Source organism: Cheilinus undulatus, linkage group 21 (assembly GCF_018320785.1).
Source record: "Cheilinus undulatus linkage group 21, ASM1832078v1, whole genome shotgun sequence".
Taxonomy (NCBI): domain Eukaryota; kingdom Metazoa; phylum Chordata; class Actinopteri; order Labriformes; family Labridae; genus Cheilinus; species Cheilinus undulatus.
This window is the reverse complement of record NC_054885.1, coordinates 35,795,522-35,820,076: the sequence shown is the minus strand read 5'-3', so window position 1 is coordinate 35,820,076 and position 24,555 is coordinate 35,795,522. Positions and strand designations below refer to the sequence as shown.

Below are 24,555 nucleotides of genomic sequence, written 5' to 3'. Positions count from 1 at the left end.
TCCTTGACGTCATCACGCATGCGTCGAGAGGGCTTGAATGACTGAGGCGCGTATGTAGTATCACACCTGTAGTATATGGCGTTAGGTGTTTCTGTCTGAAAAGCCATCAAATAAATATTTTATTGTATTTGAAATAATTTTCCCTGATGGAGGAGGTGGACGTTGAGCCGGCAGTCACCGTAAGTAACCGCTGCATTCAAGCTTTATTGCATTTTCGACCACTGAAAGCTTAGCATTGAAGCTAACTACAACAGAAATGCGGTTTAACATTAAAATAGCTACATAGTCGTGACTGTTACTTATATTAACGGCTAATTAAGTTCTGTTAAGTCCCATAGTGTGTTTCAAAAACTGTGTTTACACTCAATAAAGGCTACCAAAGAAAATGTGTGTCTTTCAACTTGTCAAAACTTGTCAATGAAAGTCAGGACTCACTTCACTGAAGTCTCATTGATTGATAAAACTGGAGTCTGAAAATCTTAAATGAGAAAAAAATAAGATATAACTGGATTTAATCTCCTATATTAGTGTAATGAGCTGTCTTCTTCTCTTCTGACGCAGAACATCCCTGCAGCCAGTGATGGAAAGCATTTGGGATTTGCATGGGGTCCAGGTGACATCCTTACCTATGAGACCATCTACAAATCTTCAGGTATGTGCAGATTAAATTGTGGGGTATACCTTTCATGGTGCAGATATTAATGCCTCTGAATTCCCACACCTTCTGACTTACTGACAGTGTCATCTCCTCTTTTTGTTATAATTTTAGGTGGGACTGGATCAGCGAGCTCCTTCATCCATGAAGTCAGAAAAGATGAGGACATTTATTCCCCTATTTTACGCAAGCTCTTCAACGAGTCGCATCACATCTTTGTCGGCCTGCAGACGATACGAGAAGACCTCCCCAGCAAGAACAAAAAACCCCAGTAAGACTGCATGACGGATATGTCCTCTTTTCCTTTGCTTGTAATGCTTATCTGTAACTTAAACCAGTGACGAGCTGAGTGTGAAAACCTAGGGTTGAATCTCATTTGTTTTATTTTTCTAATACAGATCAAATTTATACTTTTTAAATTGTACTGGTGCCTAAATCAGTTCTTTTAAGAGGTAAGAAGGGTGTTAAAGATTCAGAGATATGTTTAAAAAGATGCCAATCAGACCCATATGCAAAGGAAACAGGTAGAACTTCTTCATGGAAGAGGGTCAATCAAAATACAGGCACCGGAGTTATAGTAGGGAAAACAGAGACCACACATCATTTTAAAGATGCTCATGCTCTGCTGAAATAAAACAATTCCACTTAAATCTCATAACAGGTTTAGGGCTTTTCCTTTGGAGTGGTGGGGGATCACATTAGGATGGTGAGATGCTGAAATGAAGCACTGAAATCAGCGTTGTAATTCTATGACGTTGGTGTGTGTTGGTACTAGATGTTTTTTTTTAATTATTTTTGGGCTTTTAGTGCCTTTAATGATAGAGGAGGACAGTGGGCAGAATCTGAAACAGGGTTGAGAGAGTTAGGGAGAGACATGCAAGATAGGGCACAGGCCAGATGGGCCTGGGCTGCCCACTTACATGGGGCGCGTCTTAAACCACTAGGCCATCTGCCCCCCAGTACTGGACTTTGATAATTGTTGATACTCATGTTTAACATAACAATTTAGTCAATTCCTGTAATGATGTTTTTCCACCACTTCTTTTGTTGTAAGTCCTTGTATGCAAAATTTTCTCTGTTTGACCATAAAAACAGGGCAGAGTTTGTCTAATTGGTCTACCTCTACCAAGTAAAAAAAAATCCAATTTGATTCTGTACCAGATGACAACATAAACTTTATTGGACATAACAGATAGTTGATGGATGATATTTGCAAAGAGAGCCAAATAAAATGATGTATCCCAAGCAGAAACATTTAAAAGACTGGTTCAAACTTTGCAAAATGACCTCTTATCAGAAATTATCTCTATCTTGCTTTTTAGATTTGTCAGCATCAGTAAAAACTACAGATCTGTCATACGAGCCTGCATGGAGGAGCTTCAGCAAGCTGCCGGTAAGACTATTTATAATTTTCATAATTATTTCAATGATTTTAAACATTTTCCATTGGATGTCTAATCAAATTGACCGACTATTTTTTCTGCAGTTTCTACAAAAGTTGCAGATGTGGCAACACAATATGGAAACCAGGTATGTCCTACTACTTGTGCATCTCTTCTTTAGTGTTTTTACTTTAAATGTAGACTAACAAATGACCCCCCCCCCCATTAGTTTTTAAGAAGAGCTTATAAAAGGTTCAGTGCTGCATAGTAATGCACAATTTGCATTAAATTAAATGTTGGAGTTCACAGTAATGCAGTCATTTTGATGGTACACAGGTTTGGTGCTGCAGCTTAAAAATAATTCTAGGTTTTTCTTCTTCTGTGGTATTGTAGTCAGGAGCCAAAGTTTTGGCAGATTCTTGAAAATTCATAAAGAATATTTTTAGAATTTAAAATCACTGTCCAGTTTGCATTAAATATATATATATATAATTTACAGTTCTTTTTATTGGATTTGTTTCTATATGTAAACATTCTTTCACTTTTAAGTCACTTAAGCGGCTTCTTTGCAGCATATGATTTTGTCAACTTTTTGTTCTCCAATGTCTAATGTCTGACAGTCCTGGAAGTAAAAAAATGTTCTCTCACTTTGAACATGCATATGACAATAAGAAAACTTGCATGCTTGCACAGTTATAGAATTTCAGCTAGAGTGCTTTAGTAGAAGATACAACTTCTTCACAGACATAGTGCCAACTTTTGCTTCTGTTTTGATCTGACAGGTTTCAATTTTGTTGGCCATTGAGCTGATCTGGAATCTGTGTGAAGTGCTGTTCATCGATGCTGCTCCAGGTTAGAGTCTCATATATTTACTCTCTTTATACATTTTATTACTAGACCGTGAGTCCTAGATAAGAGCTAAAACAAAAGAAGCCAGTAGTGAGTCTATGTTGTTGTGTCCTCAGCTGGGTCCCTGTTGCTCCATCTCCTGGACTGGGTGAGGTTACACAAGGCAGATGTGGATGAAAAGGCCAGAGAGGTGCTGCAGAGTGAGAGTCCTGCTGAGCACCATGACTACTGGGATGTGGTAAGGCAGCACATGCACACACAAATGTTCATATAATGAAACTATCTTAGCTGCACAGCCCGACTTAAAACTGAAGTTTTCTTTTTTACAAAGCCACAACACAGACTGATCCCCTGCATTTAACCCCTCCTTTGTGTTTGTCTGATACAGATTAAAATATTAGTTCTCAAATGTCCTTGCAGGTGGTGAGTTATGTGCTGCAGGGCAGGTTGGAAGAGGCCAGACAGATGCTGGTGAAGCAGGCCACCCTGCAGCCTGCTGCCAGGAACATGTACAAGCTGATGGACACTTTGCTTAGCAAGATGCCGTTCTACAATGTAAGATCATCCTTTAATGTTTGTCTTGCTGTAGCTTTAGTCAGTTGAAAGGGTGACGGTATCCCAAGTCCAGTTCACAGTGCTTTTTAAAGCTGTAATATTTACATCCCTGCTTTGTTTCGCCTTCATCCATGCACTGCGACCCCACGGTTCAGAACCACTGCCCTAGACGGCCCCAGCTGCTTGGATCTGCAGCCCCCCTCTCTGACACATCTCTTCATAAGCTGATGTCCTTATAGAGTCCTTTCTGTGCATGTGCATATATTTTTTACTTCTGTATGTTTGAAGCTTGTCTAAACAGCATAATGACTCTCCTCTCATGGATTAATGAAGTATATTAGCTGCTCCTTAGCTAATGATAATAATATAGAAATGTTTATTTAAGCAGGGACAGTCCATATTAATGAACAATACAAGTGTAGGACTATACAGTATAAAGCTGCAAGATTAGGACCATTAACTATTTTGTCTGTTTCCCCTGTTAGATATTGTCTAAATAAAGTAATTAAAACATCTAAAAAACAAGTTAAATATTTCTTTAAAAAACAAAACAAAAAAATGTATTTATAGAAGCCCATTTTTGCCAAATGAAAAAGAAAAAATGTAAAGGCAAGGTAATTCTTGAAAAAAAAAATCCTAAGTCATAATTATGAAATAAAAAGTTGAAATTATGAGATAAAAAGTAATAATTATGAGATAAAAAAGTAATAATTATGAGATAAAAAGTTGAAATTATGGGATAAAAAGTAATAATTATGAGAACAAGTAGAAATTATGGGATAAAATTTTAAAAAAAATTAGAGAAAAAAAAAATTATCAGATACAAAGTAGAAATTGTGAGGAAAAAGTCATTATGAGATAAAAAGTTGAAATTCTGAGTGAAAAGTTGAAATGCAGAGATAAAAAGTTGAAATGATTGGATAAAAAGTCATAATTAAGAGTGAAAAAGTCATAATTATGAGTAAAATGTCAAAATTCCGAGATAAAAACCAAAATGAAGAGATAAAAATGATGACATTTTATCTCATAATTATGACTTATGTATCGTTTTTTAAAATAATTGCCCTACTTCCACATTTTCTTTGGAAGTGGCAGAAATGTTTCCATATCTATGCCTTAATTAAGAGTGGACTTTAAATTAGGCCCTGCACATACAACTCTTGTGCAATCTAAGCTCTAGGCCATCAGCAGAATTACATATTTCATACAATTGCATAACAGCATATATGCACCAGATTCACGTTTGATACATCAAGTAGCATGTTGTGCAACTCCAAAGAGTAACATTGCACATAAATGCAACATAAAACAAAATTGCTTGGGGATTATTTTATTTCATCTGTTTTTTTGCACATGAATTGATGCTAGCTATGAATATTACTGCTTAAAAATGTGTATAAGAGTGCCTGGCTTATTAGTGTAAGCTGTTTACAAGTTAAAAGAAAACTTTATTTCTCTGACACAGTGAGGGCAGAGTTAGTGTAGAAATCGCCCACGTGCAACACCTTTTATAAACGTAGACATTTAAAGCATTTTTAGCTGCATTCCCTTATGAAGCATGTGCTTCAGCCTTGTTTGCTGAGCCTACATAACATGTAGTTTCAGAAAAGTCCCTTCATCACTGTAATTGTTGTGTTCCTTCAGCCTGGTGGCACTCAGACACTGACAGAGTTTGATGTGAAGTGGAGGATCTGGCACGAGGAGGTGGACCGCTGCCTGCAGGACAATTCATTCGCTAGTAATAAACATCTGGAGCTTATCTGCAAGGTCAGTGACGTTTTGCTTCAAGCCCAGTCCAGACCAAAGATTCACTGTGCAACAAGACGGTTCTCGAACATTGCTGGCGACAGTGGTAGCTGTCTGAACTTAGTGGTTGCAGCTCAAATCAGGCCGTTTAATGATGTTGCCTGCAATTCAGCTCGGCAAGTCACAGGCAGCTGGTTTAAGAGTGTGGCAAGCAGATAAATGTGAAATGGAAGTCTTGTTGAATATTCATATTAATGCTGTGAATTTTGGGAATGATTTTATCTGTCCTTTTTAACCTCAGCACATAAACTCCTCCAGCAGCTATGCATGTAAGCAGGACACACTGCGCTATATGAGCCAATACATGAGAAATTCAAGGCTGTAGGAATTAAATTAATCTGTGCTAGATTATGTATTCTCAGCAGAGATCCTTGTTTTAACATGAATGAGCTTGTAGAGCATTTTTGTATTTATATGAGCTGTGAAATTGCACTGTCACTCTGTTTAGTGATGAGTCAATGTGCAATCCAGAAGTAGTTCTGGGTTGCAGTGCTTCTGAAGTTAGTCCTGTGCCCTCACAACAAAAAGGTTCCTGGTAGGGAAGGCCCACCTCTGAAGTCCTACATGAGGTGGGTGGCCCAGGTTCAAGTCCAGCCTGCAGCTTCTTTCCTGCATGTCTCTCCCCTACACTTTTGTCCCTGTTTCTGGCTCTATCCACTGTCCTCCTCTCTAAATAAAGGCATAAAAAGGCCAAAAATATATCTTAAAAAAGAAGGTTCCTACTAATGACCTACTGGGCTTTTTTTCCATAATTTTAGATCCTAGTGGGGGATGAAGACACTATGCTGGAGCATAAAGGCCTATTAAGCACTTGGTATCACTTCCTGGTCACCAGACTGCTCTTCTGCCACCCAACAGTCAAACCTACAGAGTTGCACTTCTATGCACAGGTATACTACAATATAAACTGCTGAAAAACTTAGATATCATAGTCATTGCCACTAAGATTCCTCTTATTCAGTGTTTATTTGCTTTGCATTCTTGCTGCAGTCCTGTATGACGATGTTCCTGGACCCGAGGAGCGTCCCAGAGCCCCTTGACAGCATCTTACTGGCTGCCTTTGAGTTTGATATCCATCAGGTCATCAAGGACTGCAGGTAACACCTTAGATTTAAGGTTTACAGTTTCTGCAAGCCACAGACATGCCTGTGACTACAGTCTGCAACTCCTCCAACCCTTTTTTTTCTTCTCCGTCTTATCAGCATAGCTCTCAACAACTGGTGGTTTGTGGCCCATTTGACAGATCTGTTGGATCATTGCAAACTCCTCCAGTCTCATAATCTACAGTAAGGACTTAGTTTGGCTGCTTTTGCACTTCTAATCTGTGGATAACGAGATTAAAACCCTAATTCAGAGAAGATTTAACACGTATTTGTGGTGTGTTTGTTTGCAGTTTTGGCTCCAACTTGAGGGAGTTTCTCCTGTTAGAGTACGCTTCTGGTCTTTTCACTCATCACAGGTATAATGCACTTAAGTTTGATATGAGAAAAATGACTGTGATGAAAATTAATAGTCTTCGTAAGATTTTGAGTTATCTAAAGGCACATATGAGGTATTTAAGTTTTTTGCACCATTAGAGGAGCACTGTGGAGCCTTAAATATTATGTATTTATAATTATTTGAAGAATTATCTGTCATTTTTGATATTATGAGCATAATACCTGATTTTGCAGCATGTTTTCTGTGTTATTTGTGCTAAGTCTGTGGCAGCTGGCCGTGGATTACTTTGATCACTGCCCTGAGTTTGGTCGAGTCTACCTGGAGCTGCAGATCGAGCGGGTTCCTTTAGAAACAGAGCGCAAAGCCCTGAAAGTGCTTCGAATCTGTGAGCAGAGGCAAATGTCAGAACAAGGTACAACTTTCTCTCCTCGATGCCACTTCTTTAGTAGAAACCTGCCCTCGTATACGCACAAACAGACTTTAAACTAATGTTTTTTGTCCTGATTCAGTGCGGAGTATCTGCAAAATCATGGCTATGCGGGCTCTGAGGAACAACAGACTGGGCTCAGCTCTCTCGTGGAGCATCAGGGCCAAAGATGCAGCATTCGCCACCCTCATTTCAGAGAGGTACGTTCTCTTCACAGTGATCTTTAAGATGTTTCTAAATGTGAAATGGACTTGAGCATTTTCCTAATTGTCCAGTCATATGTATCTGTATTTGTGGTTCAGGTTCTTGCAGGACTACTGCTCCAAAGGAACCTTCTCAGATTTGGACCTGATTGACAATTTGGGTCCAGCAATGCTGCTCAGTGACAGGCTCACATTCCTAGGTAAGAAAAACAAACTCAGGCAAACATGCATACATATCTGAGTGAAGTTTTCTGTTTGTTTCATAAATATTGACATATACTAAGGTTGTAAATACTCTAAAATCTAAAAATAAATAAATAATGACATAATTTTTACTGGTGTCATATCAAAGATTAAAAGTCTGGTTTAGTGACAGCCCTCATTTTTATCCAGTATCATGCGGCTCTCATTAGCAGCTCTGCTAAACTTGTGACTCGACCGCTGTCGTGTTTCACAAATTAAATTCACACATCAAGTAAAGGAGCATTCAGTCAGACCGAATCGCCTCTGCACGTCTTCCCCTTAAAGACTCTGTTAGACATGAGACTCAGACACAGAGACGTGTGTTCATGCTGAGATATAAATAAAGGTTTGTACTGCTCTGCTTAATGCAGGCAGCATGTGACAGTGTGTTTTCTGCTGGAATATCAGTGGAAAAAAGATGCAGTCTCACAAACGTGTTGTACAGAAATTCATGTTCTACCTGTGGTACAATCTTTAAACTGGAGGAGATATATTTTATAAAAAATTCAAAGTCGGTGCCCTCCAGGTTAAAACGTTTCAGCACAGGTCAGTGTTCCAGTATGAAATGTGAGCTCTGTTTTTATATCTAGGGAAGTACCGGGAGTTTCACAAGCTGTACGGGGAGAAGCGCTTCAGTGAGGCGGCGAAGCTGCTCCTCTCCCTCATGACGGCAAAGATCGCCCCGAGAAGCTTCTGGATGACTCTGCTGACCGACGCTCTGCCGCTGCTGGAGCAGAAGGAGGTTAATCAGTGTAAAAATGTTCAGTTTACTGAGGGAATGAGCAAAAAGGAAACCAGTATTATCATGACATAATGATCAGTAAACAGGCATTATCTAGTTACATAGATGTATATCACTGATTTCAGAGGAAAAGGGACTTTTTTAATACATTGTGCTTTATTTTTAATTTGTATTTTTTTGTTTTGTTTAAACAATTGATCATATTTTAAACTTTATTGCAAAAACATTGGCTGCAACTGACAGTTTTTATCCTTTGTAAATTTGTCTGCCCTTGCTCTCAAATTCCATACAGATTTTTGTCATCATATGTAATTGTCAAATTGCAGATAGTGTCCTTTAGATGAAAAATCTGAAGATATTTTGTTTACTGTCATTTAAGATAAAGAAAACAAGTAAATGTTCATATTTATAGAGTTTGAAAACCAACCAGAGAATATTTTGTCATAAGATTAATTTACAGATGATCAATCAATATATATTTTGCAGCTTTAGAATAAAGTTTGCCCTAATTCTTGGAAGTTTATTTTAAATTTTCAAAACTTGGATAAATTTGAAAAAGCTGCATTAACTGTGACTGCATTTTAGATGCATAATAAATTATTTTTTTCAGCTTTTTCAGACTTAGATCATATGAGCTGCTTGAACTACATTTGATTTGTCATATTTTTTAGGTGATCTTCTCTGCAGACCAAACCTATGAGCTGATGTTTTGTTTAGAGGAGCTCACCTCGTCTCTGAACACCACGGCTGCCGGCACAGACAAACCCATGCAGGTATGCAAACCTTTGACAAAGCTATAATATAAGGTTGCACCAAAGATTCATCTCTGAATTCCTCTTTCCATCGCCATGATGGGGTTGCAGAGTAATTTCCCTGCAAATATAAACACAAAAACACTTTGCTAGCTCAGTGGCGTTACAACTAAGACATCAGCTGAGAATTATTAGATTTCCACAGACAAATGTAGCTCCTGCAGCCCTAAATATCTCATCTATAAGCTCACGTGGTTCCTGCTTACATGCACAGCTGTTGGAGGAAACTGGAGTGTGTATCGGCTGAAGTTTCTATGTAAAAAGGGACAAAAAGAGACTGATCTAATACTTACAAAATTGTCTGCTGCGTCTGTTACAGTTTTGAAGATGTGCGTGGCCAGGTGAAAAATCGCCGCACAGGACCTCCTCAAAGAGGCGTGTCTTAAGATTTTACATTTCGTTTGACATGGACACTGCAGATGCGTCAAGCTTAAAACGGGCATCACTTCCACCTTTCCTTGACCCTTTCCTTTCCTTGTCATTAGGGTTAAAGAAAAGTGAATAGGAAAGGACTGGGAGTAATTTTAGACTTTTCTAACAGACCCTCAGTTTGGACTTCCTTGTGGAATAAAGACAGTGCACTTACAATTTTAGTAATAACTAAATTAAAACTAGGGCTGCAGGCAGCGTGAGTGGGCCCTCGCACCTTCACACATCGGGGTTTGGTGCAACATAGGCTTGTGGCACAGCTGCTGATTTGCATGCATGAAATGAAAGTACACAGTGTAGCTGACTAAAGCGTGCCATAAAAATATTGCTTTGTGTTGATAAAGGTGGCCCAGTGAAATATGCAGTATTTCCAGTAATGACGGCACTGAGTCAGTTTGCAGCCATGCCCTGTGTAACGGCTGGGGTTGTTTTCTGCACTAACACAGCAGCAGCAAATCTTATAGCTGCAGATCAAATTTCAAGAGGATCAGAAGACTCCATTAGAAAAGTTAATTCTAGAAGATTCCCCGGAAATTACATTCAAACTTTAAAGTAAAACTTAAAAAATCATAGAGTCAAGAGGCTTTTTTGTAGGTCCTGTTATGCTGAATATGTGTCCCAAATTGCAAATTTCTAGGTTGCATGTGGTGCAAGGGCTGATTTTTTTGAAATTTTATAGGGGGCGCCACTGAGCCATTAAGCCACGCCCACCAGCTAAACCCATATGCATCTTTTACATTTTTCACTGTGCCTGTCCCAACCAATTTTCATGGCAGCACAAGCCCTTTAAATCCCTTCACAAGACTACTTCCTCTTTCATGGCGACTAATGGGTTACCATGACAACAGCTTCACTGTCATACCTGTGAGCTTGGACATATTATACCATGGGAACACAGGGGATGTTTCACACTAATCTTGTGGCAGATTTGTTCAGCTTTTCAGGAACTACTTTTGATTATGTGAGACGAAACCTGTTTCTGTGCTATTTAAGTACGTCGAGTTTGAAGGGCCGCCATGGCAACGACCTTTGAGTTTTGTACACAGAAAGCTCTCTTGTCTTCTTTTAGTCTCTTTTAAAGTGCTTTCTGGGACTTGAAACCTGTCACTTTTCATGAAAACCCAGTTTTCCCCTTTCTGAACTTCAGGATGAAGACATTGAGGTGACGAAGGTGGAGCTCCTGAGACTCGCCCTGGCGAGGAATCTGGCGATGGCGATTGTCAAAGAGGGAACTGTGGAAGCCTAAAGAAAACCAAACTCTTCTTTTGCATTTTTGTACTGTATATAAACCCTGAGTAATAAATCTCTTTTCTTAATGTGTTTTTTTCTGACTTTGCCTCCTGGTCATTTTAAAAGTTAGAATAATTCAAACATCAGGCATCCTTTTTACAGAACCGTTTATTGTCATGCAGCGAACACGTGGCACATCATACAGTATGTACACTCTCCCAGAACCTGAACGTCACAACTTCACATAACTCATCATACAACAAACAAAAGGTACATTACATTTGAAACTATGTACATTTAACACAGACGTGTGTACGTCCCACATCACGACGAGTCTAGGAGGGTTTAACGGAGGATCAGGAGGACTGATTTCATGATAAACTCCTCTCAGCTCTTCTGCTCTGTAGTTATAAATCTGCTCAGTTTTCCCTTTAGAGCGACTGATCTAAACTTTTAGTTCACATTTTTAAGGTTCAGTGATGCACTGAAATACTAACAGAAATAAATAAAATACAAATACTGACACCGGTAGACAAGTTAACATCTGAAATATGAACCGAAAACATGGACACCAACTGTTTTATGGTGAAAAATCTGCCTTCATAAAGAGAAGATAATCACATAATATAAGTAGAGATTAGAATGGCATATGATAACTTCAAAAAAGAATTTTTAAAGTGCAGTTGGTTGCCTTTACTATGGAAGCCCAAAGAGGACACATGAAGTAGATTTTACTGCCTTTGTTCTCCTCTCTGACAGGTTTGTTTTTAGCTGGAATTCATGTGTAAACATGATCTTATTTATCTTATTTCTTCAGGATAACACTGGATTACCCATGATACTGGGTCAATTTCTCAAGATCTCTGGAAAATAAAGTGGCAAAGGAAAATCAGCTGTCCTATCTTAATATGTAGACAGATATAAGCCAAGATATCAGGAAAAAAAGCAGAAATTACACAGGAAAACATAAGTAAAATTTACAAATGTGTGTCCACTTCGGGCTTCCGTACATTACAACACAATTTAACACTTGTTAACTCACGGAAAACAGGCTTGAACAATGTCAAAAAGCTGAATTATTAAAGTAACAAACAAAGAAAAGTCAAATATTGTTCTGCAGTAATGACTCTGGCATTTATCTGTAAATAACCTTTAACTTCGACTCATACGCTCCTGTCTAAGATCCCTTTTAAAATTCTAGATAAATTCAAGTATTTTTCTACATGATATTCCAACTACAAGGTAAATAAAAGCACAGCTGTTCTCTCTTTACTCTGTTAGTAACAGATTTTGATTAGAGGTTGATTTATCTCTGTAATGCTTCTCTAAAGCATTAAATATCTATAGTATATTTAAATTTGTTCCTTTTATTTGGGTAAAATCCTTTGGAATATTTATCTCAGTAGCACTGCCCTGTAAACATCTCCTCTGTCGTAGTCTTCAGTGTTTATCTTTAGTGCGTTAGCTCTCTGCAGATTATAATACAAGCGCTGCATAAATAAATAAAAGAAGCTTCTCACTTCCAGTTAAAGGAACGGCTGGTAAAACAAACATCTATAAGGAATGTGGAGCTGCAGCTTGATTCCCCGACCTTCACCTCGTTTCTCTCAGGGGTGAATGTAAACAAACGCACCCCTTCATGAAGTATGAATGTCTCCGTCCTTGCTGAGCGATCGCACGCCAGCACGCTGCTATAGACGACCCCACATGTCCTGAGGGGGGAACTGGTCCACCTCCCCGACCTCGTTGCACTGTCGATCTCCAAGTGAGAAAGCTAGCTTGTAGCGTAGACGCACCTTGTCCTGTGAAAATGCACAACTTTATCAACATCCAATCAAAATATGGTTTTCTTTGAATGAAAGAAGACACAATGGTAGAATAAATTCAAGGCAGTGTTTTCAGGTTAGTTGCCAATCAAACATCCTGCAACAGAACACTGATGCAACTTGCATTTTTTTGCAAACTGTTAAAGTGAAATGAATCTTTTATGTAAAATAAGATAAGAGCTTTTGCCTCATACCTTGGTTGGATTTGCCAGCAGCATGATCTGTGTGATGGAGGCTGGAGGGAGGATGGGGTTAAAAGGAGCCAGTTCAGTTCCTGATGGAGGCTGCAGCTTCACCTTCATCGACTGAAGGAGGATTAAACAGACAGCATGGCGTGTTTATGCTTTGATTAAAATCTGAGTCACAATTTATTTTGCTGAAGTCTCATTCTTCTACGATGATTAATAAGAAAACTAAAAAGCATGATTGTGAGACCTGGAGAATTACCAAATAGAAACTTCTGCAGGTGGAGGACTTCCCACTGCTGTAATAAAAACAAAAGAGCGTTAAATATGTTTACCTTAGGGACAGCTGCCTGCAGTACCACGTTATGGACAGTCTGTGGCGCTGTATTGAGCATGGACACCACCATCACCAACACGTCAGGCCGGCCAGGGGGGCAGTCGGAGGCAAAGTTCAGGAGCATTCGAACGCCATCCTTATCGTAGGCCGTCACAGGAAGCACTTTGCCTGAGGAAGAATGAGGAACAGCCAATCAGGAAGAGGGAAAGATGAGCCTTAGAAAGAGTCCAAAAATCAGCTTTGTTTTCTTTTTTTTTTTTTTTTTTTTGTTAAAGAGTTTGATTAATTTACTCACTCCGGTGAAAACCCGCTTTGGGGTACCTCAGGGCTCAGTTCTCGACTCCCTTCTTTTTTTCATCTTCATTACTTTATATTATCATTAAGCTCTGTGTTTACCTTTGATGATTATAAATACAGTTAAGACAATGAATTGGGCTAGATGTATTGTGTTAAAAAGGGAGTTTATAACAATTTTTCAACCATTTTGAGGCTTTTTGATTTTGATGAACCGCTGGAGAGCAGGCCTGCCCACAGATTTGGTTCAGCGCCTGACAAACCCAGAAAGGGCCCTCCTGAGTTTTGATTCATTGATAGTTTCAGTGTAAGTGTGCTGGATCAGTAGCATTGATGCTAGCATCCTGGCTAACAGTTACTTCATTTTAGAGCTGAAAAAAGAGTCAAGCTATTACTGGGTTCTGATATTGAAATTATTTTTTGTGCCACTTTTTAACACATTTTAAACACTTTTTCAGCCCATTTTGCCACTGCCAGTTTTCATATGTTTTTGCCAATTTTCTACCATTTTTTGCTACATTTTCAGACAGTTTTACCACCTTTTCTGACGATTTCTGCCGGTTTAAAGCCATTTTTTCATCTTTGAACCTTTCTAACCCTTCTTCTGCTCTTTTTGCCAGATAAAATCAAAATCTTTCCACTAATAACCCTTTCCACAACTTTTAATGTCAACTTTTGCCTCCTATTACTAATTTAAGTTACTTTTCATAACATTTCACCACCTTTTCTGCCCATTTCTGCTACTTTAAAGCCATTTTTGTAATTTTGTAACCCTTTTTCACAACTTTTTATGTCCATTTTTGCCAATTTTAAACACATTCACTACTTGATAGGCCTATTTTTGACATTTCTAGCCCATTTTTGACACTTTTAATACCATTCCACCACCTTTTCTTCCCACTTCTGCCACTCTTAAGCACTTTTTCCCCCTTTGAACCATTTCCACCACTTTTTTCTGCCCGATTTACTGATTTTTGCTGCTTTCCAACTATTGATACTACTGTTGACCCATTTTTAACACTATTAACCACTTTTCACAGCTTTTCACATCAATTTTGTCAATTTAAATGCAATTCACTATTTGATACACCCATTTTTGCCACTTGAAACCTCTTTTACCCATTCTTTTTCTGCCAATATTTGCCACTTTCCACCTGTTTAAACCCCCTTATGGCCAGCCTTGCTGAAGAGAGACAGTAAATACTGGGAAGGCAACCGGGGGGGAGAACATGAACCACACAGCACTGGATCAGGACTTGATCCTGCTATCAGTGCATTAAGGACTTTAGCTTCTTTATATGGACCCCTGCCTTATCAGCTGAGTTAAACTAGCGCCCATCTTTGATCCAATGACCCCTCAAGCCTGTTTCTAACTTGTACCCTCTCTCGTCTTACTTGGTCTGATTGCTTCCAGAGGGACGTGCACGCCGCTCAGGGAGACTTCGGTGACTCTGGCTGGGCTGCCCTGTAGCGGAGGGTGGCAGGGGGACAGAGAGCGGAACAGCGGGCTGCCCGGGGCTGAACCTAGACTCTGAGCCTTTGTGTGGGACAAAGCGGGAGAGCCAGGCATCATGCCCTGGAGGAGAGAGGAGGAGGAGGGAGATCCATGCCCGGGTACAAGGGGAGGCACTGCTACAGGCGATCCAAAGCTGCTTCCTCTGGCTGTCATCTGACTAGGCAAACTAAAAAAAAAAATAAATCCAATGAAATGCTACTGAAATGCATTATGTTTTATGTGATCTAGCAAAAAAACCACAGTAGGAGATTGTGTACCTCTTGTGGTCTGAAAAGCCCATCATAGCGAGATCCTGCAGGTTCTGCAGACTGTGTGTAGCAGCAGCTGGTTCAGCTGCAGGCACTGCTGGACCTGAATAGGATACTCCACCAAAAAGGTCCACACCTGAAGATGGAGCCTGCAGAGGAGGCATGGGGAGGTCATTTAGATACAGACTGACTGATTAGATGTAGTTTGGTTTGAGAAGTATTTAAACTGTACCTGTAATGAAGTCCACTGATTGGACAGCTCACTCAGCTTAGGTTTTGATTGGCTGCTTGTAGAGGTAGGAGGGTCGTTCAGTCCTGAAGAGAGGAACATGCATTTTTATCTTTATCCAATACAAAAAATATGGCAAACACTTTTACCATTATCTCTAATATCTTAGCTATAAATTTATTTTATTTGTTGTTCTTTTGTGTTTGTTTGTCTCTTCTACAAACCAAATTCCAAAAAGGTTGGGGCACAGAATACAATGATTTAAATCTCATAAACCCATATTTTCCTCACAATAGAACATAAACAACACATCAGATGTTGAAACTAATTATTGAGATTTTAATGTCTGGCATTTCTAATATCATGATGATATTATGCATCCCTAGTTATGAGGTATAAAGAGAGTGTAGTACCCAGAGACAGCAGCTCATCATCGAGCAGAGACAGAGAGGTGGAGGCCTTGTCGAGCGGAGGATGACTCGGACTGCTGTTCTGACTGCCGACAGAGCCCAGCAGACGTTTAGGAGGGGGAGGAAGGACCGGGATGGGGGACACTGTGGGATTGGTGGGGAAGGGGTTAGAGAAGGAGGGAGGGGGGACAGGCTGAGGAGGGCTCGGAGTGTCAAGGCCAGCGAGGTCAATGAGCGTATCTGTGGTGTCTGCGGTGGGACAACATCAGATCAATTAAAGACACGTCCTTTAAAAGTAAAATACAACAAGAGGCTCAAACATCTCTCACCACTCTCACTCTGCCCCGCCGTAGACGGAGCCTCTTCACTGTCGCCACTGATCAGCTGACCTTCCACTATCTTCTTATAAGAGTTGATGACCCTGGAGAGGTCATCGCTGGCCTGCAGGATGTCACCTGAGGGTTCAACAGGCTTGGGTTACTCAATAAAACACACCCAGCACAGACACAGATCCTCTTTAGATAAAGAAAACCAGCAAACCTAGACTGGTGTCGTTATCCTCTGACTCTGTGGCCATTTTATAAGCAGCTCGCCTCAGTTTGTCACAGCGCTCATACAGCTCCTTCCAGGAGAAATAAATGGAGGTGTTAGATTCAAATCTGTGTGTTCCTTTAAATTAAAGACATGATTTAGGTGTACCGTCTAATTGGTGGTTGTGTGAGTGAATCAACACCTTAATGATCTCCTTGTCTGAGTCTGTGGAGCTGTCTTTGTTATAGTGTGTCAGCATCTCCGTCAGCAGCTTCACGTTGATGTTCACCTCCTCCAGAGTGTTTATTCGTTTCGTTGCCTTCTGCACCCGAGCTTCGTCCTAAAAAAGAGAAACAACGTGCTTCATACCAAACATAAAAATGGTCATATCTAACATGGAAATCTAACAGCTGCCCAATGACAGAATATCTCAGCCAAAAAACCTAAAGAATCTGTGAGAAATGTCCTAAACCAGGGGTGTCAAACTCAATCACAGCAGGGGCCGGATTCCAAATTCAGGACTAACCTGAGGCCCTAACAGGGCCACCTTTTCAACCCTAAACTGTCAGCCTTGTTTCACCATTAATAAAATATGAAAAAAAAAAGAGCACTTATGATAAACGATTTTGACATTTTAAAAGTTAAAAAGATAAGTTTAAAGTCTCACAATCTGAGAAAAGTAAAGTTATTATTTCAAAAAGGTCAAAACATGAAACTGAAATTGAAAAATAATGTTTTTTTAATGGCAAATACACTGCCTGGACAAAAAAAAGTCGCCACCTGGATTTAACTAAGCAAATAGGTACGAGCCTCCTATTGGATAATTACTGCATGGGCGATTATCTTTCAGCTGGCAACAAGTTATTTAACCCCAGCTGATGCAATGAGTAACTTCTCATTTCTTAAACAATAGGTTTTTTCTACCCTAATGGCACAGGCATATTCCAAGATGACAATGCCAGGATTCATCTGGCTCAAATTGTGAAAGAGTGGTTCAGGGAGCATGAGACATCATTTTCACACATGGATTGGCCACCACAGAGTCCAGACCTTAACCCCATTGAGAATCTTTGGGATGTGCTGGAGAAGGCTTTGCGCAGTGGTCAGACTCTCCCATCATCAATATTAAAATTAATGCAACACTGGATGGAAATAAATCTTGTGACATTGCAGAAGCTTATCGAAACAATGCCACAGCGAATGTGTGCTGTAATCAAAGCTAAAGGCGGTCTGACAAAATATTAGAGTGTGTGACCTTTTTTTGGTGGCGACTTTTCTTTTGGCCAGGCAGTGTATATTAGAAAGAAGTCAAAATCATGGGTTTAAACAGTCAAAACATTAAATATTTTTTGTAATCATGAAATTTAAAGTCAAAATATGATTCAAAACTTTAAATTATGAGTCTAAAAGGTCAAACTACAGGATTATGACTTCAAAGTTTGGAGTTGAAAATATAAGGTAAAACAAAAAATAATTAGTTAAAAAGGTTAAAATATCACTTAAAGATTAGAATTATGAATCTTAAAGCTAAAATATTATAAAAGAAGTCAAAATTACGAGTTGAAATGCTTAAAGTATAAAATTAAAAGTCAAAATCTTAAGTTTGAGTCCTCATTGTGAGATGCTAAATTGAAAATGTGAAATTAAAACACAAATTAATTTCTTTTCCCACATTCCTGACTTCTTATCTAAATATTTTTACTCCTTATTTTTTCAGAATTTGTAACTTAACAATGATATCTAAAATCATCAAGGATAAGTTCACATTTTTATACTTGAGGAAATCTGCAGACCTCAGACTGATGGGCCAGTTATAACAGAAATATGAGATCATCTTGCAGGCCGGATTTAACTGTTCCACGGGCCGGATTTGGCCCCCCTTTGTCCTAAACAAAGCACAGCATTACCTCTTTCACCATGTTTTTGATTAGTCTGTTGGCTTCTTGTAGATCCTCAGGATTTTTACTCCTCAGAAGCTCAGCAAGCAGCTAAAAACACACAAAAAAACATACAGAAGGATATAAATGTACTCTAAAACACCAGTTTGCCTTGTAATTAAAGAAGGTATCACTAATCAACAATTCATACAGTTTATTTAAATTAGACCAATTCATTGCAAATGCTATCCCATGTTTTATTTGGAACAAATAATTCTGTGACTCTTTCTGCAGGGATATTCCATTATTTTTTAGGTTGGGTTGAATAAGGCAGTGGTTCTCAACTGGTGGGGCGTGAAACTGTTTCCATTGGGTCACAAATGTGTGCCAGGAAAAAAAAACGCTGCCAAAAGTTTATGATGTGTGAAAGCCCTGAGTGGACAATCTACATTTTTTTCAGGTTTTCATGTGACGTAAAGTAAATGTTGGTCTTTTCCTCAAATTTTCAACTTTTCTCCTTTTCCTGGATAGCAATGCTGGTTTTCCCAAGATAATTATGAAATTCCTCAAAAAATTTCCATAATTCCTTGGGAAAAACTGTCTTTGGAAAAAAATCAGTAAAAATGCATAGATATACATGTATTTCTGCAATGATGTGCTTTTTTAAACATGTATCTTTTGTTCTGTCTTTTGTTCCATTTATTCTCTGTTACATTTTTCATTAAATTAATTTAAGTCCTTGAAAATTTGGGAGAATTTGGGTGTTGATTCCACATAGGGAAGTGGTAGGTCCGGTACTTGCTAGTAACAGGGGCATCAGCCTCCAGAGATTTCAGGGATGCCCCTTTAACCTTCATGCAACCCTTTAATTTTACACCCGTTTGTGTCCCTTTGGAACAAAATGGCTCATTTCATACATCAGGCTGTAAAAATATCTTACATTATTATTTATTTTTCAGTGTTTTTGGGTAAATTTTTTAACCAACAACTATGGAATGAACTTTAAAATAAGAATTTGAGTGCAAAAAAATGTGATCCAAGCATAAAAATGTTTGCAAAGTTTGTTAGTCTTTAAGTGTTGGACATCTATCTTTTTGTTTACAGTTCCTATTTTTTTCTCTCTCAGTGATCAGACTTTTGCTCTTGCTCCTCAGTTTTGCATATGTGCTGTCTGATTCTTTCATTTTTTCAGTTTTTGCTTTCAGTTCTGACACAAATGTCGCGTGTGGGCGGGCTTTTCTGGAGTGTATCCCTACTGGCCAATGAGTTTTTGAGTGACAGCTCAGTCACTCCAGATGCTCCAGGAGTTGTTCAGCTCCCATCTGGGAAATTTTAGAAAAGGGAATCAGCACACTATCGTTTTTGCATCAGTTTGACTGAATCGTTTATGCTTCATTAATCTAACTATTGATTAAACATGTTTATTGGTCAGAGCAGTACAAGATATTTTATGTGTAGTTTTTTTTTTTTTGAGCCACTTTCTTTGGTTTGCACAAAAGCTGGACTTACAACATCAGTCAATTCATTAGCTCAGCGGTAGCACAGGTGACTGTCACTCAGGCAACCTGGGTTCGCTTTTCAATAAGTTTCAAATACGGATTTGAGAGATTATAAAAAATAACTTTAATGAAAAAAAAATTAAACTCCTCATTTTTTTCACCACAAACTACTTTCCTTGGTCGATTTTTGAGGTAAATAAGAGGTTTTAGATTCTGGACAGTTAGATAGACACAAGATTGAGACAATTTGGCAAGCCTATTTCACACTGCACATATGTTAAAGATTCATAATTTAAATAACAGTATGCAGATTATTTAACAACCAAAATAATGGTCACAACAGTCGTTTTCACCCTCACCTTGCCCATGTCCTCGTTGTCAAACACTGGGTGTTTGGGTCGAGTTGGTGGAGAGGGAATCAGCGTCCTGTCCAGCGGTAGCTCAGGATCACTTGTTATGAGGCCTAAAGAAGAAAACGAAGATTAATGATCTCTTTTTAAGGGGAGATTTTACTCATCATGTGTTATTTCAACCACCCAAACACACCCTGTCTCCTCAGTGTCTGGTAGGCTTCACCGATCTTCACTTCATTTGGAAAAGCGACAGTCCAGCTGTACATCATCTCCACGATCTTCAACTTCACCTTCTCAGGTGCACTCTCACCCATGTACTGTAAACAGGAAGTGGTTCAATATAAGGCTGTGCAGATCAGTAAACAGGGTGTGACACATAAAATAAAGACTGCTCACCTTTGGAGACACCACTTTAATCAGCTCATTTAAAAATCTGTATTTTCCCACTTCATTATGAAACCTTCTCCCGCAGTTTTTCATACATGCCTCCAAAACCTGCACACAACATCGTTAAGATTAGACCGTCAGCTAATAAGACCAGACATGCTTGTGTGAGTTTTACCGACCGTCAGAGCCTGGAGAGCCTCCCATTCTTGAGGAGAGTGGATTTTATGAACGAGTAGCGTGACAGCGATCTGAGGACTGCAAGAGAAAAATCCTGATTGAAGAGCTGTCAACATTTGTGGAGAATATCGGCACACATTTAGAGAACGTACCCCTCTAACTCCTTGTTGATCTGATCACAGAAGCCTATGATGTACTCCCAGTCCTCCTGTCGGTTTGTTGGATGGGTGGCTTTATCTGCAGTAGACAAACATTCACATTAAATGTAAACGGATGGTGGTAACATGCAGAGAGCTGGAGCAGCTGTGAAAACTGGTTTTGATCTAACTGTGCAAAAACCTCTTCGACTTCAAGGGTGGAAATTAAATCAATAAAAGTGATAAATAGATTGTACTTTAGCAGAGGAATTTGGCAGTTTCATGGTCAAATCTTTTTTGTGATTGGTGAAATTTGAGATGTTACAGTCCTCTTTTGTTCTGATTGCCTTCTGTCCCTCCATATGTTAATGCTCAACACATCCTGTTGGGAATTTGGCTCCCATTGTGCCTAAACAATGCAGCGATTGTGGCATTCTTCCTCTCGCTCGTGTCCATTCCCTTGGCAGTGCTGCCTTTGGGATAACACAAATCAAAATTTCAATTTGCTATTAGAAAACTCTAACCATACTAACACTTTTTATGCCCCTGCAACAACAACAAAGAAAATCTAGGAAAACATTATTGTGAAATTTCAAGTTTTCAGTCATCAAAACTTACGGCCTTAGAGATACTCAGAAGGGATTAGGGCTGGGCAATTAATCGAAATTTAGATTGAATAATAGATTATAGTATAATAATAGATTAAAGTGCAATGAAATGTGTGTCAAAATACCAGTTTAAAACACTTTTGCACAACAAATCATGCAATCATTAAGAGTCATTTTTCGCAATAATTTACAAAAATCCTGCTTTCCTCATTTTTGCACGATTGTCTTAATCAAAATGAGAATAACATAAAAATCATCCGTCTCTTCCTTACAACAAATCATACTGAATTTGCAATAGGAGTCAGCATAATCACAATTAGATATTTTTCAAACTTGCTTAACCCTAGTTCAATCTATTGTGTTGGTTATAATGCAGAAGGATTTATTGCTTGTGTTTGTTTAAAAATATAAAAGATAAGGAAGTTAAAAAATAATCACATACTAAATCGCAATCCCAATATTGGGGTAAAAAATGGCAATCAGATTGATTTCCCAAATTGTTCAGCCCTAGTAGGGATACCTCTAAATGTTCTTAATTGGTCTGGCGTCAGGACCCATCAGTCTGTCTTACGACAGGATGTGACCCAAGTTTCCGAAAAAATTTCAACAATGCATGTTAAGTAAATTGAATATGTTGCAGTTTGGAACATGACTGGACCAAAATACCTGATAAAAAAAAGAAAGGGGACAAAACTGACCAATTTTATACCCTCTTTCCCCATCACTGTTGTTGTCAATTTTTGCCAATTTTCCACAGAACTTGTGAAATTACTTCATTATTATGGGAAAAGTAGCCAAAAGTAGATGTCTCCATGGCCCACTTTTGTGTCCCGACCCACCAGTTGAGAACCACTGCTCTTCCAATACAAGATGACAAAACTTAGATTTCTAAATTTACGTTGCAAAAAGAAAAAAAAAATGCTACCAAACTCATTTGAATTGTCCAAACTGCACTAAAACAATGACGATGTGGAAGCAGTGTTCAAGTGCAAATTAAACAGCATTCAAGTGTTTGCTTGCAATTTTTGTCTTATACATTTTTCTCCTATGCACCTTTAGTAACAGATATACTAATACTGTTTTTAAACATATTTTAAAATATTTTTTACATACAGATTGTAACAATTACAAGCATGTTATAGGAAAAAACACTGAAATATATAAATTTAGGCCCACCTAGGTGCTTTCGGTAGGGCTGTCCCAATACCCTGATGCTCAGCTTAGATATGTCACTATTAATAAAACTGGACTGATTACTGTTTTGATTCCACAGCAACAAAATAACAGAAGTCCTGGGCACCCAACATTGCACAACACAGGGGATTTTAAAGGCTGCTGCATCCCTGAATCTCATTTAGCACCTCTGAAAAATAACAAGGACGTTACCCAACCAGATTTGAAAAATTTGACAATTTCTCCTTTATTATTCAGAATAAAGGATAGCTGTAATCATCAGTAGGACTTCTATGTCAAAGGAAAAACAAAGATCTTACTGATGTAAAAGACTGGACTTACAGTGCACTCAGAAAGTACTTCACTTTTTCACTTCACTCTATGTTGCAGCCTGATGCAACAGTTGATATTTTGTTGCAAATTTAGTAAAAATAAAAAATGAATTATCATATTCACCTTAGTTTTCTGACCCTTTGTAAAAACCCTGTAAATTTAGCTCAGGTTCCTTCCAGTTCTCTGATCTTTGCTGAGATGTTTCTACACCTTTATAGGAGCCTACCTGTACTAAATTAAACAAAAACCCAGCCATGAAGTCAAAGGAACTGCAGAGCTCAGAGACAGGATTGTTACAAGACACAGATCAGGGAAAGGCTGCACAGAAGGTTCCCAAGAATTCTCCAGAATTCTCAAATGAAGAGGTTTTGCACAACCAGGACTCTTCCAAGAGCTGGTCGCCTGGCCAAACTGAGCAATTAGGGGAGAAGGGTCTTAGTAAGAGGGGTGACCAAGGACCTGATGATCACTCTGACTGAGCTCCAGAGATCCTGTGTGGAGACGGGACAGAATCCCAGGACAGCCATCACTGCGGCCCTACACTGATCAAGGCTTTGTGGCAGAGTGTCTAGACGGAGGCCTCTCCTCAGAGCGAAACACGTGACAGCTCGCTTGGAGTTTGCAAAGAAATCCAAGCTGGCTTTCAATGGAGCACGTCTGAATACTTTCTGAATGCACTGTATAATTTTATAAGTTAGTGAAGACAGGAGACTGGCAAACACTGGTGAAAACCCTAAACATGATAAGGATGATGTCGTCAAATTTTAATATAGAAATACAGCACATTATATTGTAGGGTAAACTTGGTTCTTCTTGGTTATTTTGTTGGTAATAAAGAGGTTTACATGCCTCAATGTCTTTATGAGCTGAGCAATCCTAAAGTTCTGAATCTGAAATTGCCCCTGTTCCACAAATTCTAGTTTTATTGCAGAAATTGCAATCAACCAACAACATTGGCAATCTTTCAGTATAGCAATGTTTCCAGACAGGGTGCAGGAGTTGGCTTACAATTTCTTGAACTCATTCTTCTCCTGCGAATGTCTGAGGGAAGATAAACTGAGTTTGTGAAGCTTTGGTAATCTTTGACTTTGTGGGAAAATTAAATAACAAAGATCTAATCGTTGAGAAAGACATGATAGTATAAAGTATCGAACATTTTATTGCTTTTCCATCATGACTCAGTCTGTTTAGTTAACCAGCTGAATTAACCCATCTCTACAGAGGGTCCCTGTGAGTAAATCTTCATCCATCCCCTCACATACAGAGCTGTCAGATGTAAATAAAACCTCTCAGTGTTAACTACACCTCTCCACCCATCCTGTTATAATGATGCAGACACTGAACTGTCACCAGTTCTCTCTGTCAGCTCTAAATCAGTTTAAAAACGCATTGACAGCCTCTGTGCTCATTAATACACCGCCCCGCCGTCCTGAGAAATACCTCTAGCTAATTATCCGTGCTATTTAATTCATAAAACAGGATTAATCACTCACTGAGCCAGGATTCAAGCGACTCCCCTTCCTGGTACGCCATAGCACTGAAAACATCGCGTGATGTCACCAGCGTATGCGCGAGAATCCGATTTTTTTTTATCAGAATATTAAAATATTACAAATGACAAAGAAACACATTATCTATACTTCTAAAAATATGGCTAATTAC

The 24,555-nt window shown here is 38.9% G+C and overlaps 2 protein-coding genes across 2 annotated transcripts; one reads left to right on the top strand and one right to left on the bottom strand.

The window, feature by feature from the left end:
- Positions 1 to 16: 16 nt before the first annotated feature.
- Positions 17 to 10,859, top strand: nup85 (nucleoporin 85). The gene is made up of 19 exons (XM_041777661.1): positions 17 to 179; positions 562 to 652; positions 770 to 926; positions 1,978 to 2,048; positions 2,142 to 2,185; positions 2,820 to 2,889; positions 3,003 to 3,124; positions 3,307 to 3,441; positions 5,086 to 5,208; positions 6,006 to 6,137; positions 6,238 to 6,344; positions 6,450 to 6,533; positions 6,641 to 6,706; positions 6,948 to 7,099; positions 7,197 to 7,314; positions 7,417 to 7,517; positions 8,151 to 8,302; positions 8,974 to 9,075; positions 10,691 to 10,859. The coding sequence occupies exons 1-19, from the start codon at positions 147 to 149 to the stop codon at positions 10,787 to 10,789; spliced, it is 1,959 nt and encodes a 652-aa protein (XP_041633595.1). The 5' UTR covers positions 17 to 146; the 3' UTR covers positions 10,790 to 10,859.
- An 85-nt stretch (positions 10,860 to 10,944) lies between these two features.
- On the bottom strand, positions 10,945 to 24,447 carry gga3b (golgi associated, gamma adaptin ear containing, ARF binding protein 3b). Its single transcript, XM_041778334.1, has 17 exons — positions 24,387 to 24,447; positions 20,795 to 20,879; positions 20,645 to 20,720; positions 20,475 to 20,573; positions 20,272 to 20,395; positions 20,085 to 20,188; positions 18,257 to 18,337; positions 16,552 to 16,689; positions 16,359 to 16,440; positions 16,148 to 16,273; positions 15,822 to 16,067; positions 15,412 to 15,494; positions 15,189 to 15,328; positions 14,811 to 15,097; positions 13,120 to 13,289; positions 12,794 to 12,904; positions 10,945 to 12,575 (listed from the first exon to the last, which is right to left on the bottom strand). Exons 1-17 carry the CDS (start codon positions 24,424 to 24,426, stop codon positions 12,465 to 12,467), a joined length of 2,103 nt encoding a protein of 700 aa, XP_041634268.1. The 5' UTR covers positions 24,427 to 24,447; the 3' UTR covers positions 10,945 to 12,464.
- Between the last annotated feature and the right edge of the window lie 108 nt (positions 24,448 to 24,555).

Excerpts from the sequence above, each read along its gene's own strand:
- nup85 (XM_041777661.1), top strand. The coding sequence starts at position 147 with ATGGAGGAGGTGGACGTTGAGCCGGCAGTCACC. Across the intron at positions 180-561 it reads ACGTTGAGCCGGCAGTCACC|AACATCCCTGCAGCCAGTGA; the intron begins GTAAGTAACCGC and ends CTTCTGACGCAG. Across the intron at positions 3,442-5,085 it reads GCAAGATGCCGTTCTACAAT|CCTGGTGGCACTCAGACACT; the intron begins GTAAGATCATCC and ends GTGTTCCTTCAG.
- gga3b (XM_041778334.1), bottom strand. The coding sequence starts at position 24,426 with ATGGCGTACCAGGAAGGGGAGTCGCTTGAATCCTGGCTCA. Across the intron at positions 16,441-16,551 it reads CAGACAAGGAGATCATTAAG|GAGCTGTATGAGCGCTGTGA; the intron begins GTGTTGATTCAC and ends TTCTCCTGGAAG. Across the intron at positions 13,290-14,810 it reads TCTGGAAGCAATCAGACCAA|GCAAAGTGCTTCCTGTGACG; the intron begins GTAAGACGAGAG and ends ATTCTTCCTCAG.